The sequence below is a fragment of the Vicia villosa genome, linkage group LG6, assembly GCF_029867415.1.
Source record: "Vicia villosa cultivar HV-30 ecotype Madison, WI linkage group LG6, Vvil1.0, whole genome shotgun sequence".
NCBI lineage: Eukaryota > Viridiplantae > Streptophyta > Magnoliopsida > Fabales > Fabaceae > Vicia > Vicia villosa.
Window position 1 is genome coordinate 94,664,623 of NC_081185.1, and position 15,644 is coordinate 94,680,266.

The 15,644-nt window shown below is 36.1% G+C and overlaps 1 protein-coding gene across 1 annotated transcript; it reads left to right on the forward strand.

The window, feature by feature from the left end:
* Positions 1-432: 432 nt before the first annotated feature.
* Positions 433-2,100, forward strand: LOC131611901 (uncharacterized). The gene is made up of 7 exons (XM_058883734.1): positions 433-507; positions 780-921; positions 1,031-1,099; positions 1,182-1,293; positions 1,398-1,449; positions 1,862-1,931; positions 2,019-2,100. Exons 2-7 carry the CDS (start codon positions 811-813, stop codon positions 2,025-2,027), a joined length of 423 nt encoding a protein of 140 aa, XP_058739717.1. The 5' UTR covers positions 433-507; positions 780-810; the 3' UTR covers positions 2,028-2,100.
* The last annotated feature ends 13,544 nt before the right edge of the window (positions 2,101-15,644 follow it).

The following is a 15,644-nucleotide window of genomic DNA, read 5'->3' on the forward strand; positions in this document are numbered from 1 at the left end:
ATTTTCACTTCAAAATGTGACTCAAGCCCAAAAACACATACCCCTCCAAAATTTCCCTCTTTTTTTTTGTTTCCCTCTCATTAATTATTTTCTTTTCTAATTTATTTAGCTTCTCTAATTAATTATTTTCTTTTTAAATTTTTTTTAATTACAAAAAAGGAGAAAATTTTCAAAACGTAAATACAATATGTTTACATTCTCTTAACTCAAAGTTTGGATTCTGAAAACCTAGAAGGAAAAGAAAAGAGGAGGAGCCTCTCTCTCCCGTCCTCACGCTCTCCGCTCTCTCTTCCGCGACGAACAGCAACATCAGCGGCGCTTAATAAAGCTCAACCATGGTAGCTTTTTGTTCTCATCATCATCTCTCTTGCGAGCGAAAACAACAACTATGGTCTTCGGTTCTCTCTCTCTTGCGAAAACGACGACAATAACAGAAAAATCTCTCTCTCGACTTCTCACGGCGGCCATGGAATAAGCTCGAAGAATCTCACATACTCACGAATCCAGGTATACTTCTTCCGAAAATTTTCATTTTCCTCTCTTGGAGGGAGGTTTTGATCTAATTGTGTGTTCTGAGATCTGGTTTTGGTTTGTGTTTGTATTTTTCATTTTCTTTACTTCACATGCTCTTCTTTATTTCTTCGTTGTTTCTCTTGATTCTGTTTCTCAATTCTTTCTATTCATCAATTTTCATTTCATGACTATTTCAGTTCAAGATTTTAGTGTGTTCTTTAGTTTCGCTGATTGCGATTTTGTTGATTTGATTTTAACTAGTGTAGATCTATCTGGAGCATGTGTGGTGAATGCTGAATGGAGAAAGTAGCTACACCAAGTGCCATGCCTCCGAGTTCTCGTGGAATTTCATCGGTACCTCTAAAAGGTGCTTCTATTGCTAAAAGAAAGACGCCTTCAGAACTTAGGGTTAGTTTTCGGGCTCCCAACCCTAGTTTATTTATTCTAGTATTTATAACTGACATTTAATTCTGGTAGAGGAGTTTTTTGTTGATGTTTATGCATAAATTCTTGGCAGGGAGAGCAGTTGAAGCGGGATATTTTTGTGGACTATACTGATGAATCTCCGACCTCGGCTGGTTCCTCGAAGTTAGTTTCAATAGCTTCTTACTCAATTCATTGTTTTATAGTTTGTTGAGGATTTACTTGATTTGTCACTTTATGTTTGCAAAGCTGCTGAGGTGGGTAATAGATTTAAAAAACCAGGATTGTTTAAGGCCCCGAGATACAATGACACACAGCTTGATGATGTATTTTCTGCCAAGAAGCCGAGGTTTATAAGTGCGTCTGGGAAGGAAAATGTAAAGGTTAACCTTTATTTTCTACCAATTGAAGATGTTGTGATCTGTTCTACTAGTTTAACCTTTATTTATTACATGATATAGTCCGGAGGCGTGTGCTGCAATCTTGTGGAAGAGTGCTAAAGCTGCTCCAAAGGTATATATATATATATATACAAAATCGATACTTGAATGTGCAGATTGCAAATCATTGTTTTGTTATGTTTGGAGAGCTTCTATACAGAATTCAAATAAATTCATGACAGTGGAGGTGTAAGTTTTGTTTCTCTATCTATAAAGCCTATCTATGAAGCACGGACACAAGAAACACGACACCGACACTGATATGTCGACACCTCGACACTTGTAATAATTTGAAATTCGGTGCTTTGTATAAACCTTGTAGGATTATGAAGTGGAAACACGTATCTAATACTGATACGTATATGCACCAATAATAATTTTAAGAAAATGAAAGTAATCAATATAATCAAATGTGTATGCATTGGTGTTGTGTTTTTGTAAGATACATACATGTAAGAAACTGACATGTGATGTTGGTCTTGTAGGGATGGTCACTTTATTATATTCAAAAGGCATTTACTACAGCTGCCTCTAAGTTGGAAAAGATTGGATATGGTAAGCTTGATTTTTATTTCTTCTGTCACATAGAATTTGCTGAACTTTTCTATACATGTAATGGCTATATTTTAATGTGAGTTGCAGGAGACTTAGGGAGAATAAGGAAGCTATAGAGCCTGAGGCAGATCCAGAAAGGGATCAAAGAATTGTTTTTGCCTATCAGGTTATTTGAATGGCTCTGTTCTGTTTTTGTCTTGGATTATATTTGAACTAGCACATACATGCTTTGGAACACTGTTATGATGCAGATGACAACAAACAGAAAGAAGTATTTGAAACACTTCAGCGTGGACCGAAACAAAGCCGAAGTTCGAGAGGCTACAATCAATGATGCCATGGTACTCAGTTTATAACCCTTCGCACAGCTGGAGGTATCTAATATATCTTTATGTGAATACAAGATTACACTCAAAGATGTTTTTGATTCATGGCAAACTCAAATAAGCATTCAAACAACAAGGCGGAAGCAGAAAACTCAAAGAAAAGCAAGCATTGATCACTCATGATAGTACAGGTTGATCTATTATGCTTATAGGTCGACCCAACACAAGCAGAACAAGAAGAATGCAGAAAACCAGCAGTTAGGTCGACCTACTGTCAACCCAGGTCGACCTAAAATGGAGAAAAATCCATATACTTCTGCTAGGTCGACTCACACATCATCTAGGTCGACCTAAATTGATGAAAGTTACATACCAGCCTGCTAGGTCGACCTACACAGCAACTAGGTCGACCTAATCTGAGAAAATGTCCCCAGAATGCATTTAAAGAGGATTCTGGTCGACCTACTCCTTAAAACAGGTCGACCTAACTGGGAGCAAAATTCTGCAAGCTCTGCTAGGTCGACCTAAGCACTACAAGAGGTCGACCTAACTGATCAAGAATGCCAAAAATTTTGTTTCTCTCATCTCCAACTGTTAAGCTATTATATATATTTTCCAAGGTTCATTATTGAAAGTAACACCAACGACTGAAAGATACACAAAGGCTTCTCATCTTCGTTCTTCGTCATCTCCAACACAATTACACATAATCATTCTTGCGTTGAGGGTTAGTGATCGAGTTCGATAACGTCCATGGAACGGAATTGAAGATTCCTAGTGGGTGAAGATTTGTGGGGTTTTTGGTGAATAAAATCTGCGGGTTTTGTCCTCCAAGATAGGTGTTTCTTGGGGGTTTTTATCAAGAGGCTTCATCGAGGATCCGGCTGAGTGTGAAGATTGAAGAACAAGGGTTCGAGGGAATTGAAGACACTGCAGAAAGGGATCAAAGTGAAGCTCTTGGATAACCTTGATCTGACTCAAGATTAAGGGGGAAGAAGATTCAAAGGATCGACATAATTGGTTTATGGTTTATCGCTTTGTTATCTTCTTTGTATATACTACTTTCAACATTAATGAAAGATTACCCAATTTCAGTTTGGAATTGGGGGCAGACGTAGTCGTAGCGAGGACGATCGACGAACTGCCTAACCAAATATCGTGTTCTTGTCGCTTTTACTTTTTCATTTACATTCTGTTCATATTTGGTTATAATAGCAAATTGATCAACGATTCGAGTGTTAAGATTGTGAATTAAAAACTTATATAAACATCACAATCCATCACATATTGAATCACCTTCAATTTGATCATTATCACCAAGTGTTTGTATATTTGTTTCTATCACTTTTACTGCATTGCAAACATTGTCCATCATACAAGAAGTTAATCTGATTTTCAATAAGAGCAACGCTTTGATTCTGCAACGTATACTCTTATCACTTATCTCAAGTTTTTGACTGGTTTTTTAAACACATATACAATCGTTTCAATAGTGGTTCGGAATAGACGCGAGTCGATTCAGAATCACTTCCGCTGAAAAGTCGTTTAACTCCGTAAAACTGTGAACGATCTATTCACCCCCCCTCTAGATCCTAAGGCCAGCGTCTAACAAGTGGCATCAAGAGCTCTGGTTTATTCCGTGCTACGTGAAACACTTATTGGAAAGATGGCTTCCGGACCTAAAGGGGCTCACAATAGAGCTCCAGTTTTCAACGGTGAAAACTATGGCTATTGGAAGGATTGTATGTGTGTCCACATCAATGCAATTGATAGGAACATCTGGACAGCTATTGTCAATGGTCCCTTTCAGATCACCATGACAAATGCAGCTGGTGCAGTTGTTCCAAAACCAGAAAATACTTGGGATGCTGAAGATGAAAAGAGATATGCATACGATTGGAAAGCGAGAAACATTCTAATCTCAGCTCTAGGAGTTGATGAATACTATCGCGTTTCCCATTGTAGATCCGCTAAAGCTATGTGGGACACATTGCAAGTTGCCCACGAGGGAACGGATGATGTCAAACTAGCTAGGATCAATACGTTAACTCAAGAGTTCGAACTCTTCCACATGGAAGATGGTGAATCCATCGAAAACATGCAGAAGAGATTCATTCACCTGAAAAATCGGTTAAATTCTCTTGATAGACCTGTTTCCAATGCAGTTTCTACTAACAAAATCTTAAGATGCTTGAACAGGGAATGGTAACCCAAGGTTACAGCAATAAAGGAAGCAAATGATCTAAAAACCTTAGACATTACCACTCTCTTTGGTAAACTAGAGGAACATGAACAACACCTTAAATGCCTTGACATGCATGAGAAAAGGGCAAAGAAAGAAAAGAACATGGAGAAAGAGGTAGAGAAGAAGTCAATAGCTCTAAAAGCTTCAAGCTCCAAGACCTCAAGACAAGAGCCAAAGGATAGTGATACAAGTGATGACGAAGACTCCGATGATGAGGAAATGGGACTGTTTGTGCGAAGATACAACAAATATCTAAAGAAAAATGGAGAAAAACATTCTGACAAAGGCTTGATCAACTATAGAAAGCAATCAAACAAGTTCAAACAAGATGACGACAACAAAGGAAAAATCAAAGGTCTTTGCTTCAATTGTGGGAAAGCCGGTCACTACAAACCGGATTGTCCATACCTTAAGAAAGAAAAGGAGAAGAACCAAAGCAAAGGTCATAACAAATCTAAAAGAGCCTACATAGCATGGGAAAGTGATTCATCTAGTGAAAGCTCATCAAGCGATGAAGAAGAATCAACAAACCTATGTTTCATGGCTCATCAAAACAAGAAAAAGAAAGCTGTAAGTCATCTTAAACCTGAACTCGTAGATAAGGTATCTCATTCTCAACTAAAACTTGCTTTTGAAGAATTACATAGAGATGCAATTAAAGCTTTCAAACTTTTGGCCTCAAATAAGAAAATATTTTCATATCTTGAATCAAAAGTTGAGAAAACCGAAAAGCATATGGAAGCTTTAAAACAATCTATGCTAGACATTCAAAAGGATACAGTTGAAATAGATCCTACATCATGGTTTGGTTGTGAGACATGTCACATTTGGCAAAAAGAAGTAAGAGATCTAAAAGCCAAGTTAGACAAGGCTCTACATCCAAAAGTGACTTTTGCGGTTGATCCAAATAAGTTCAAAAGATCGTATACTCCTTTATATAGTAAATACACTTTTGTACCAAAAGTATCAACTAGCAAAACTCCATATTCTCATCATATTACCTGTCATTATTGTTGCAAAAAGGGACATACCATTGAAAAATGCAAATTTAGGAGAATTTTAGTTCCTAAAGGAGTATTTCAATGGTTGCCTAAGTGCAACAAATTGTGTACTCACTACCAAGGACCCAATGAAAATTGGGGACCTCCCTCTTTAAATTAATCTTGCAGGAAAAGTGTCTTGACATTGCCGAAAGGTTGTGGTTCCTTGATAGCGGATGTTCAAGACACATGACTGGAGACCTATCTCTTTTCGTTGAGTTTCAAGCAAAGAAAAAGGGGTATGTCACCTATGGAGATAACAATCGGGGAGCCATACTTGGTAAAGGAAGTTTAGGTAACCCTTCTACCACTACTATAACTGATGTGCTGCTAGTAGAAGGTCTTAAACATAATCTTTTAAGTATAAGTCAATTGTGTGACAAAGATTTTAAAGTAATGTTTACAAATTCTGGCTGCACAATAGAACATACTAAGAAAAGAGACATTATGTTTAAGGGCTTAAGAGTAAACAACATCTACATGCTAAATTTGGATGAGGTATCTAGTACCGCATGTTATGTTTTGAATAGGATAATAATACGTCCTATACTGAACAAAACCCCCTATGAATTACTAAAAGGTAGAAAACCAAATGTATCTCATCTCCATGTATTCGGTTGCAAGTGTCTTGTCTTGAATAATGGTAAGGATAATCTTGGTAAATTTGATGCTAAAGCTGATGAGGGCATATTCCTTGGTTACTCACAATCTAGCAAAGCATATCGGGTATATAATAAGAGATTACTTATAGTAGAAGAGTCCGTACACGTGTCTTTTGATGAATCTTATGCAAAATATGTCGAGAAAGGTCTTTCGTTTAATGGTGCAGGTCCATCCACTGAAGACATTGTCAAGGATAAGGAAGACGAAAATGAAAGTTTTGTAAAGAAAGATGCTGAGAGAGAGAAAGATAAGTCTCACGATGAAAATGAAAAAGAAAGCATCTCAAACAATGAAGAACTTCCCAAGGCCTGGACAAATGTGAAAGACCATCCAATTGACAATATAATAGGAGACATCTCAAGGGGCGTTACAACACGCTCAAAGATAAGTAACTTCTGTCATCATTTTGCTTTTGTTTCACAAGTTGAGCCGAAAAACGCTAAGGATGCATTGCTTGATGAGCATTGGCTAATGGCCATGCAAGAAGAATTAAACCAATTCAAACGGAATGATGTTTGGGACTTAGTCCCTCATCCGGGAGATCATCAAGTAATAGGCACTAGATGGGTTTTTCGTAACAAACTTGATGAAAACGGCGTTATTACTAGAAACAGAGCTAGATTAGTTGCCTAAGGTTATAATCAAGAGGAAGGTATTGATTATGAAGAGACATACGCTCCTGTAGCACGTCTCGAAGCTATTCGTCTCCTACTTGCTTATGCTTGTTCTAAAGACTTCAAACTATTCCAAATGGATGTTAAGAGTGCCTTTCTAAATGGCTATATAAATGAAGAAGTCTATGTTGCTCAGCCACCCGGCTTTGAGAATTACATGTATCCAACTCATGTCTATAAGCTGAAACGTGCTCTATACGGTCTTAAACAAGCCCCTCGGGCTTGGTACGAACGTTTGAGCAAATTTCTTCTTAGTCAAGGGTACTCTAGGGGTAAAGTTGATACTACTCTCTTTATTAAAAGAAAAGATAAAGATATTCTCTTAGTCCAAATTTATGTAGATGATATTATATTTGGGTCGACTAATGCAAAACTTGTCAAAGACTTTTCTAAGCTTATGCAGAGTGAATTTGAGATGAGTCTCATGGGTGAGCAAAATTTCTTCCTTGGCCTACAAATCAAGCAACTCAGTCATGGAACGTTTGTGAATCAAACTAAATACTGTACGGAGCTGCTCAAAAGATTTGGAATGAGTGAAGCAAAGGAAATTGACACACCTATGGCAACAAATACTAATCTAGACAAAGATGAGAAAGGTAAAGAGGTTGACGTGAAATTATACCGAGGTATGATAGGTTCACTATTGTATCTTACTGCCTCAAGACCAGACATTATGTTTAGTGTGTGTATGTGTGCAAGATATCAATCTTGTCCAAAAGAATCTAACTTGAAAGCTGTCAAAAGAATTCTGCGATACTTACGTGGAACTACTACATATGGCCTATGGTATCCAAAGGGAAATGAGTGCCATTTGGTAGGATTCTCCGATTCAGATTTTGCTGGCTGCAAATCCGATAGAAAAAGCACCAGTGGAACATGTCATCTATTCTCAAATTCATTGATAAGTTGGCATAGCAAGAAACAAGTATCGGTTGCATTATCTACTGCTGAGGCAGAATATGTAGCTGCTGGAAGCTGCTGTGCACAAATATTATGGCTCAAGCAACAACTTCTTGACTTTGGTATTAAGCTTGATCACATACCTATCATGTGCGACAACACAAGTGCCATAAACTTGAGTAAAAATCCTGTCTTACACTCACGTTCCAAGCATATTGAAATAAGACATCACTTTCTACGAGATCATGTAGAGAAAGGAGACGTTACATTTGAACATATAGAAAGCAAGAAGCAACTAGCTGACATCTTCACCAAACCTCTAGCAACAGAGAAATACTTCAACATTCGTAGGGAATTAGGGATACTCGATATCTCTAATTTGGGCTAATTACGTTTGTTCTCTCTTAATTTTATTCCTTTACTTTATATATATATATTTTTTTTGCTAACATTTCTCTTAGCGGAAAGGTAGTTCATCATCTAGCCAGGCGTCATTCCACATTGATTAAAGGCTGCCATTAAAGTTGAGAAAGCGGTAACGTTATTATTGTTCACTTCCAAAAATATTATTGATACTATAATATGCTATCAATTAACATGCTTATAGTGACTTCATGCATATATCGCTCTTGCTCATTTGACTCTCATGCTATCACTAGCTACCTTTTTATGAATGCTAGCATTTTATCTATGTTTCTCTTGTTACTCTTCTATTTTCGTCGTATTTTTTTTGATATTGTCAAAGGGGGAGATAGATGCTGAGTGTACGGGGGAGCTTTGTTGAGAGATTGCCTGGTTGAGAGATAAATGCTGGATGTACGGGGGAGCTTTGTTGAGTCTTTATCACTTACTACCAAAGCTTCGACTAATGGTTTGCCATCATCAAAAAGGGGGAGTATGTGAATACAAGATTACACTCAAAGATGTTTTTGATTCATGGCAAACTCAAATAAGCATTCAAACAACAAGGCGGAAGCAGGAAACTCAAAGAAAAGCAAGCATTGATCACTCATAATAGTACAGGTTGATCTATTATGCTTATAGGTCGACCCAACACAAGCAGAACAAGAAGAATGCAGAAAACCAGCAGTTAGGTCGACCTACTGTCAACCCATGTCGACCTAAAATGGAGAAAAATCCATATACTTCTGCTAGGTCGACTCACACATCATCTAGGTCGACCTAAATTGATGAAAGTTACATACCAGCCTGCTAGGTCGACCTACACAACAACTAGGTCGACCTAATCTGAGAAAATGTCCCCAGAATGCATTTAAAGAGGATTCTGGTCGACCTACTCCTTAAAACAGGTCGACCTAACTGGGAGCAAAATTCTGCAAGCTCTGCTAGGTCGACCTAAGCACTACAAGAGGTCGACCTAACTGATCAAGAATGCCAAAAATTTTGTTTCTCTCATCTCCAACTGTTAAGCTATTATATATATTTTCCAAGGTTCATTATTGAAAGTAACACCAACGACTGAAAGATACACAAAGGCTTCTCATCTTCGTTCTTCGTCATCTCCAACACAATTACACATAATCATTCTTGCGTTGAGGGTTAGTGATCGAGTTCGATAACGTCCATGGAACGGAATTGAAGATTCCTAGTGGGTGAAGATTTGTGGGGTTTTTGGTGAATAAAATCTGCGGGTTTTGTCCTCCAAGATAGGTGTTTCTTGGGGGTTTTTATCAAGAGGCTTCATCGAGGATCCGGCTGAGTGTGAAGATTGAAGAACAAGGGTTCGAGGGAATTGAAGACACTGCAGAAAGGGATCAAAGTGAAGCTCTTGGATAACCTTGATCTGACTCAAGATTAAGGGGGAAGAAGATTCAAAGGATCGACATAATTGGTTTATGGTTTATCGCTTTGTTATCTTCTTTGTATATACTACTTTCAACATTAATGAAAGATTACCCAATTTCAGTTTGGAATTGGGGGCAGACGTAGTCGTAGCGAGGACGATCGACGAACTGCCTAACCAAATATTGTGTTCTTGCCGCTTTTACTTTTTCATTTACATTCTGTTCATATTTGGTTATAATAGCAAATTGATCAACGATTCGAGTGTTAAGATTGTGCATTAAAAACTTATATAAACATCACAATCCATCACATATTGAATCACCTTCAATTTGATCATTATCACCAAGTGTTTGTATATTTGTTTCTATCACTTTTACTGCATTGCAAACATTGTCCATCACACAAGAAGTTAATCTGATTTTCAATAAGAGCAACGCTTTGATTCTGCAACGTATACTCTTATCACTTATCTCAAGTTTTTGACTGGTTTTTTAAACACATATACAATCGTTTCGATAGTGGTTCGGAATAGACGCGAGTCGATTCAGAATCACTTCCGCTGAAAAGTCGTTTAACTCCGTAAAACTGTGAACGATCTATTCACCCCCCCTCTAGATCCTAAGGCCAGCGTCTAACACTTTATACATTGCTTTTTATATATTTATTTACTCTATGGTGTGTACCTTGCTATTTTATTGGTGTTTTGTGTGTGTATATTTACAGCTGGTTTTCTCTTGATTATCTATTTTGTTTCAAAAATAAAATTTTTTCTTGTTATTTTGTTGGGTTTTGTTGTTTTTGTATATAGTTTAAACATTCAATCATGTCATGCATGTGCTTATAGGTATCTTGAACCCGGAGCAATTCGAGTAGTTCAAACTTGTCAAGACAGAACACATAAGTTGCAGGTTCTGTTGCTTGGTCCTGTTTCATGTCCATTTTTCATGTCACTCTAATTATTTCACCATATATTTATGTTGAAGAATTAGATGCCATAGGAACAGATAACATTTTTTGATCTCTTGTTGAAGAATTAGATGCCATAGGAACATATAACATTTTTTGATATATCATCTATACTTGGGTTTGGAAATAAATCTAGGTCTCAAGTTTTTTGATGATTTGATACAAACCTATGAATCTTGTGTTAAATGGTCATTGGTCAACATGTTGTTAGTGTTGGGTTTGGATTCTTGTCCTGTAGTCGAAAGCTTCTGAACAATTTTATGTCAACCTCTTTAATGGGGGAAGACTGAGCTTATCTTTCACTATGCTGATGTTAATTTTCACACCGCATTTGATTTTGATATCTCAATTAATCAGTGGGAACTTAAGCTAGATCTGAAATTTGAAAGATACAAATTTTAGCTTTGGGTTTTCCTTGTTTATTATTTTGGCAATGTTATGAATAAGCATGTTAATTGAACTTGCTTGGCATAAATTATTCCGAATTAGGTTTTACTAGTCTGTGTAGGATTTTCTTGGCACAATTGATTGTGTAATAGATTTGACTAGTCTGTGTAAGATTTCTTTTGGCAGATACATGGTAGTGCATTTCAAACTTTAGTTCATAAATTTAACATCTGGAAAGTATAATTCTTACAATAGCATAACCCTTCACAACACACTGAATGGAATGTGATTCATTGTTAATTCAGTTAAATCTCAATTGCGCCTATTGTTAAATGGGCTAAGTACATTTATGAGAAATTTTTAAGAAGGCTCAAGCCATTTAATACGATGTAATATTTGCAAAGGTGTTTCCTTTCAACATGTGTCCGATTCTTTAGGTGTCATTATATAATTAATTAACTTCTTTTGATTTATTTCTAGTTTATTATACTAATGGTTTTCCATTCATGACATTGCAGGGATATGCTGATGAATGTTAATTGTCCAAAGCAGCCATAAGAAGAATGAACTATATTGTGGTGATTCATCAAGTTAACAAAAACACCGAACATTGTTGTGAAGTATATATTTACAGTTTAGCTAATCATGAACCAATCAATGTCATAAAAAAATGTTTGAATTCTGTCATGAACCTACTTGTGTTTGTTCAACATTACCAAAACTCATTCAAAACAATTGTCAATAATAGATATTTGTATCATTTGATGCAACTGGTAATAATTATTGGTTTTTGATTATTAATGCATGTGCATATATATATATATATATATATATATATATATATATATATATATATATATATATATATATATATATATATATATATATATATATATATATATATATATATATAATGACATATTTATGTAATGATACAAAAATAAAGCGTGGCAAGATTAATGGTTTAGAATGCATAACATATAACCACGGTTTTAACTCTGTGGTCATAACTAAACTGTTGCTATATCTTGAACCAAAACTGTATCGTAAGCGTTAAATTGAAACCGTGGCTTTACCATATAGCCATAGTTTTGCAGTCATGACAAATACAAATCGCGACCTTAATCAAGTTACCTAAACCGTGGCTTAAAAAAGCCACGGTTGTCAAAAAGGCGTGGTCTATACCAAAAAACCGTGGACTTTACTTTTGGCCACGGCCGTATACTCCACCGTTGGATTTCCGTGGTCAAACCGTGGCCTCAGCGTTACGCCACGGTTATTTTGCATAAATCCTCGATTTTCTGGGCGTGGTAGGAGGCCTTTTTTTTCTGTAGTGAGGCTAAGATGACATTCCTCCTACTTCTATTCTTGACTCAAGGATGTTAGTTAATATTCAAGATAAAAGTTTAAATAAATAAAAAAAGATAAGATAAATTTTAGATCTAACATATTATATAAAATTGTTTCATAAAACATTGAGTTAGTAAATAAATATTAGTATAATAATTATCCTAACCATCCAACTTGCCCTAACACATTCTTTTGGATAATCCCAAATCGATTATTATTTGTATAGTTTTAATGAAACGTAATAAAAACAAACAATATTTCGTTTGGATAACCGAAGCTCTTAATTGTTTCGTTATCAAATATGATTAATGCTTTCCCTTTTCAAAGTCTTCTAGAAACTAGATAAAACGTTTTAGTAGTACTCCATTTAAAAACAAAAACTCTTCATAAGCATTTTTCATACTATCTTGTGCGATCTTACATTGACATACTATGGCACTGGCTTCTATTGAAGCCGAATCAATTGAACAAGTTGATAATGTTCATCTTAGAGTTTTGGTTGATAAACAAAGGAATAGAGTTGTCTATGCTGAGGCTGGCAAGGATTTTGTTGATGTTCTCTTCAGCTTCTTAACACTGCCTTTAGGTACTATTGCCAGACTCGTAGCTAAAGAGTCAAACATTGAAGCAGTTAAATTTGGCAGCATTACCTCACTGCATTAAAGTGTGTCTGATCTCTATGGTCATGGAAGCTTATTGCCACAAGCTCAAACTGAATATAGATGACACAGAACCGATGCAATACTTCCTGTGCATGTATGGGAATTGTAGAAGGAAGAGTGGTTGCCTTTTGAGTACATTCAAGAACCAAAAATGTTATTGTGGGGAAATATTGAATAGGGAAGTACTCCCTAATTATTTAAATCTAGAAGATGGTTTTGTAAAGGAGAATGCAACTTTTATCATTTGTGAGGATCTTTATGTGATGCCTAATGTTTTCGGAGCAAGTCTTTAACTACTTCTGTTGTGAAAAACGATACCAATAACAAAGTATAATAGGGAATTAGGGAAGAGAATAAGAACACAAGAATTGGTTATAACTGCTATTTCTTTTACTTTCTCTTAAAACAAGATTACAAGTTTACAAGAATAACAAATAACCTCTCTCACCCTAAATTAGGATTTGCAGCTTAGCAATGATGAGAGACTAGTATGCTATTTATAATAAAACCTAACATACTAACTAATGGACTTTTTCAGCAAGGCCCATTACACAAGTCAACTTAATAAACAAGCTAACTTAACAAATTAGGGTTTAAACACTAAAACCTAATTTAACATGCTAACAACTCTAGCATCTTCGACATCTGCATGCTAGACCCATCTTCGACTACAGCATGCACACTTCGACACCAACATGTGAACAATCCTTCGACTTCATGCTTAACTCTGTCGAACCAAGAAGCTACCCTTCGATAATACTAGAGTTCGATCCAATATCTCACAACTTCAAAAGCTTGGAGTTGATAGTGTGGATGCAATTGAAGAACAAACTGTTGTTATCAACAAGAAAGAGGCATGTTTTTTTCACCTTCTGTATTTTATCTTTAAGTATTTGATGATTTCTTCTAATTGAGTATTTTATATTCCTTTTGTATAGGTACTTGATCTTCTTAAATTATCACTAATCTCAAAGACCCCTTTGACTGATTTTATTTTTAAGAACCAATCCGTTGATGATTCTAACCTAAACAACAATACTGAGTTTCTGATTGGAGAGCTGACATCTGATGATGCTAGGCAGATGTCTGTGAAAGTTACGTTAAGAAAATCAAATGAACAAATTCTGTTTGTTGAAGCTGAGGATGATTTTATTGACTTTGTTTTTAGTCTTCTTACCTTCCCCTCGGGAGGAGTGTTGAATATGCTTCAAGGGTTCTCTTCTTTAAGCTGCATTGATAACTTATACAAGAGCTTGTCCGAGTTGAGTCCAGACATATATTTGATGTCACATGAACTCAAACACAAACTAACTAATCCTCTCATTGCTGCACAATATGAGCTCAGCAACCAGATATTGCCAATTGATGGAGCTTCCATACCAATGAATTATTGTCATAGTTACTATGATTGTATAAATCGGAGATATGTTACTGAACTTACAAAGGAAATGGTATACTTCAACTCGAATAGAAGTTGCGAACAAAAATTTATACGATTTAAATTGGTTGATCCCAAGTCCTCTACTGCAAAATCATCATTTGCCCAGGGACCGTCAATGTACATGGTGACAGATGACTTATTTGTTCGTCCAATGTCGTCCATTTCTACTATGTCATATCTAAAAAAGTCTAAAGTCCCTCTTTCTGATTTGGAGGAAAGAGTTATCAAAATCGGTGTCAAGGAGGTACGTAAGCAAATGTTCATACTTCAATACTACAATTTATTTTAATTTTTAACATTATACTTACTTTTTTGTTACATGTTGCAGGGTCTCAACATTCTAAAAGCTTCCTTAATTTCAACATCTGCTTTAACGAATGGTCTCAACCAATTTATAAGAACAATTAAGGTGAAGAAATGACTAATTATTTCCTTGATCAAGTATAGATTGCTTGATTCTCTATAATGTTGGATATAGGTATGATAATCCTGGATATCTTCAAGAATCGTGTTCGTTCACTTTTCGAACAAAGTATTTCGACCCTATTCTTGTCTGGGTTCACGAAATCTTTGCGGGGATAATTCTTGAAGAATCAATCTGTTTCTGACAATGGAGAACAGATCAGAATGTAGAGGAAGTATGTTTTTCGTGTTCCAAATCGAGACCAAAAGACTCCTTATATAGGAGACCAATAATAGAAACGAACAGACACACCTTTTCAGAAAAACAGTTATGTATGTTGGAACGGGTGCAACTATTCAAACGAATTGTTATGTCCGTTGGGAAAGGGTGCAACTATTCAAACGAATTTTCCGAACGGGGCGCTGCTCCGCACCCCGCCAGGGGCTACGCCCCTTGGAACCTCGTTTCTATTATTCATATTCAATTACACGTTTGGCTCGACGAGCGTGCACTCCGCACTACCCTAACTCGTTTCAAACTTAACGCATAATTGCATTGGCCTATAGTAAATCACATTACTACCAAAATACATTGATGATACTTGTTATACCCCAAAATTTGCCCGCATCTTTTTTCAAGAAAACTTCAATCTAAAAATTAAGAGCTTCATATAATCTTTGATTTTTATATCCTGATTTATGAATACTTGGTTTTTAGAATTTTTCTTATACGGTATTTTGGCTCGCTGTTGGATTTATTCTTACGCAAACGCCAAGTACTGTTTATTACTTCACACACGCTGTTTATTTGAGATTTATTTACAGATAAATAGTACTGACACAATTGGTAC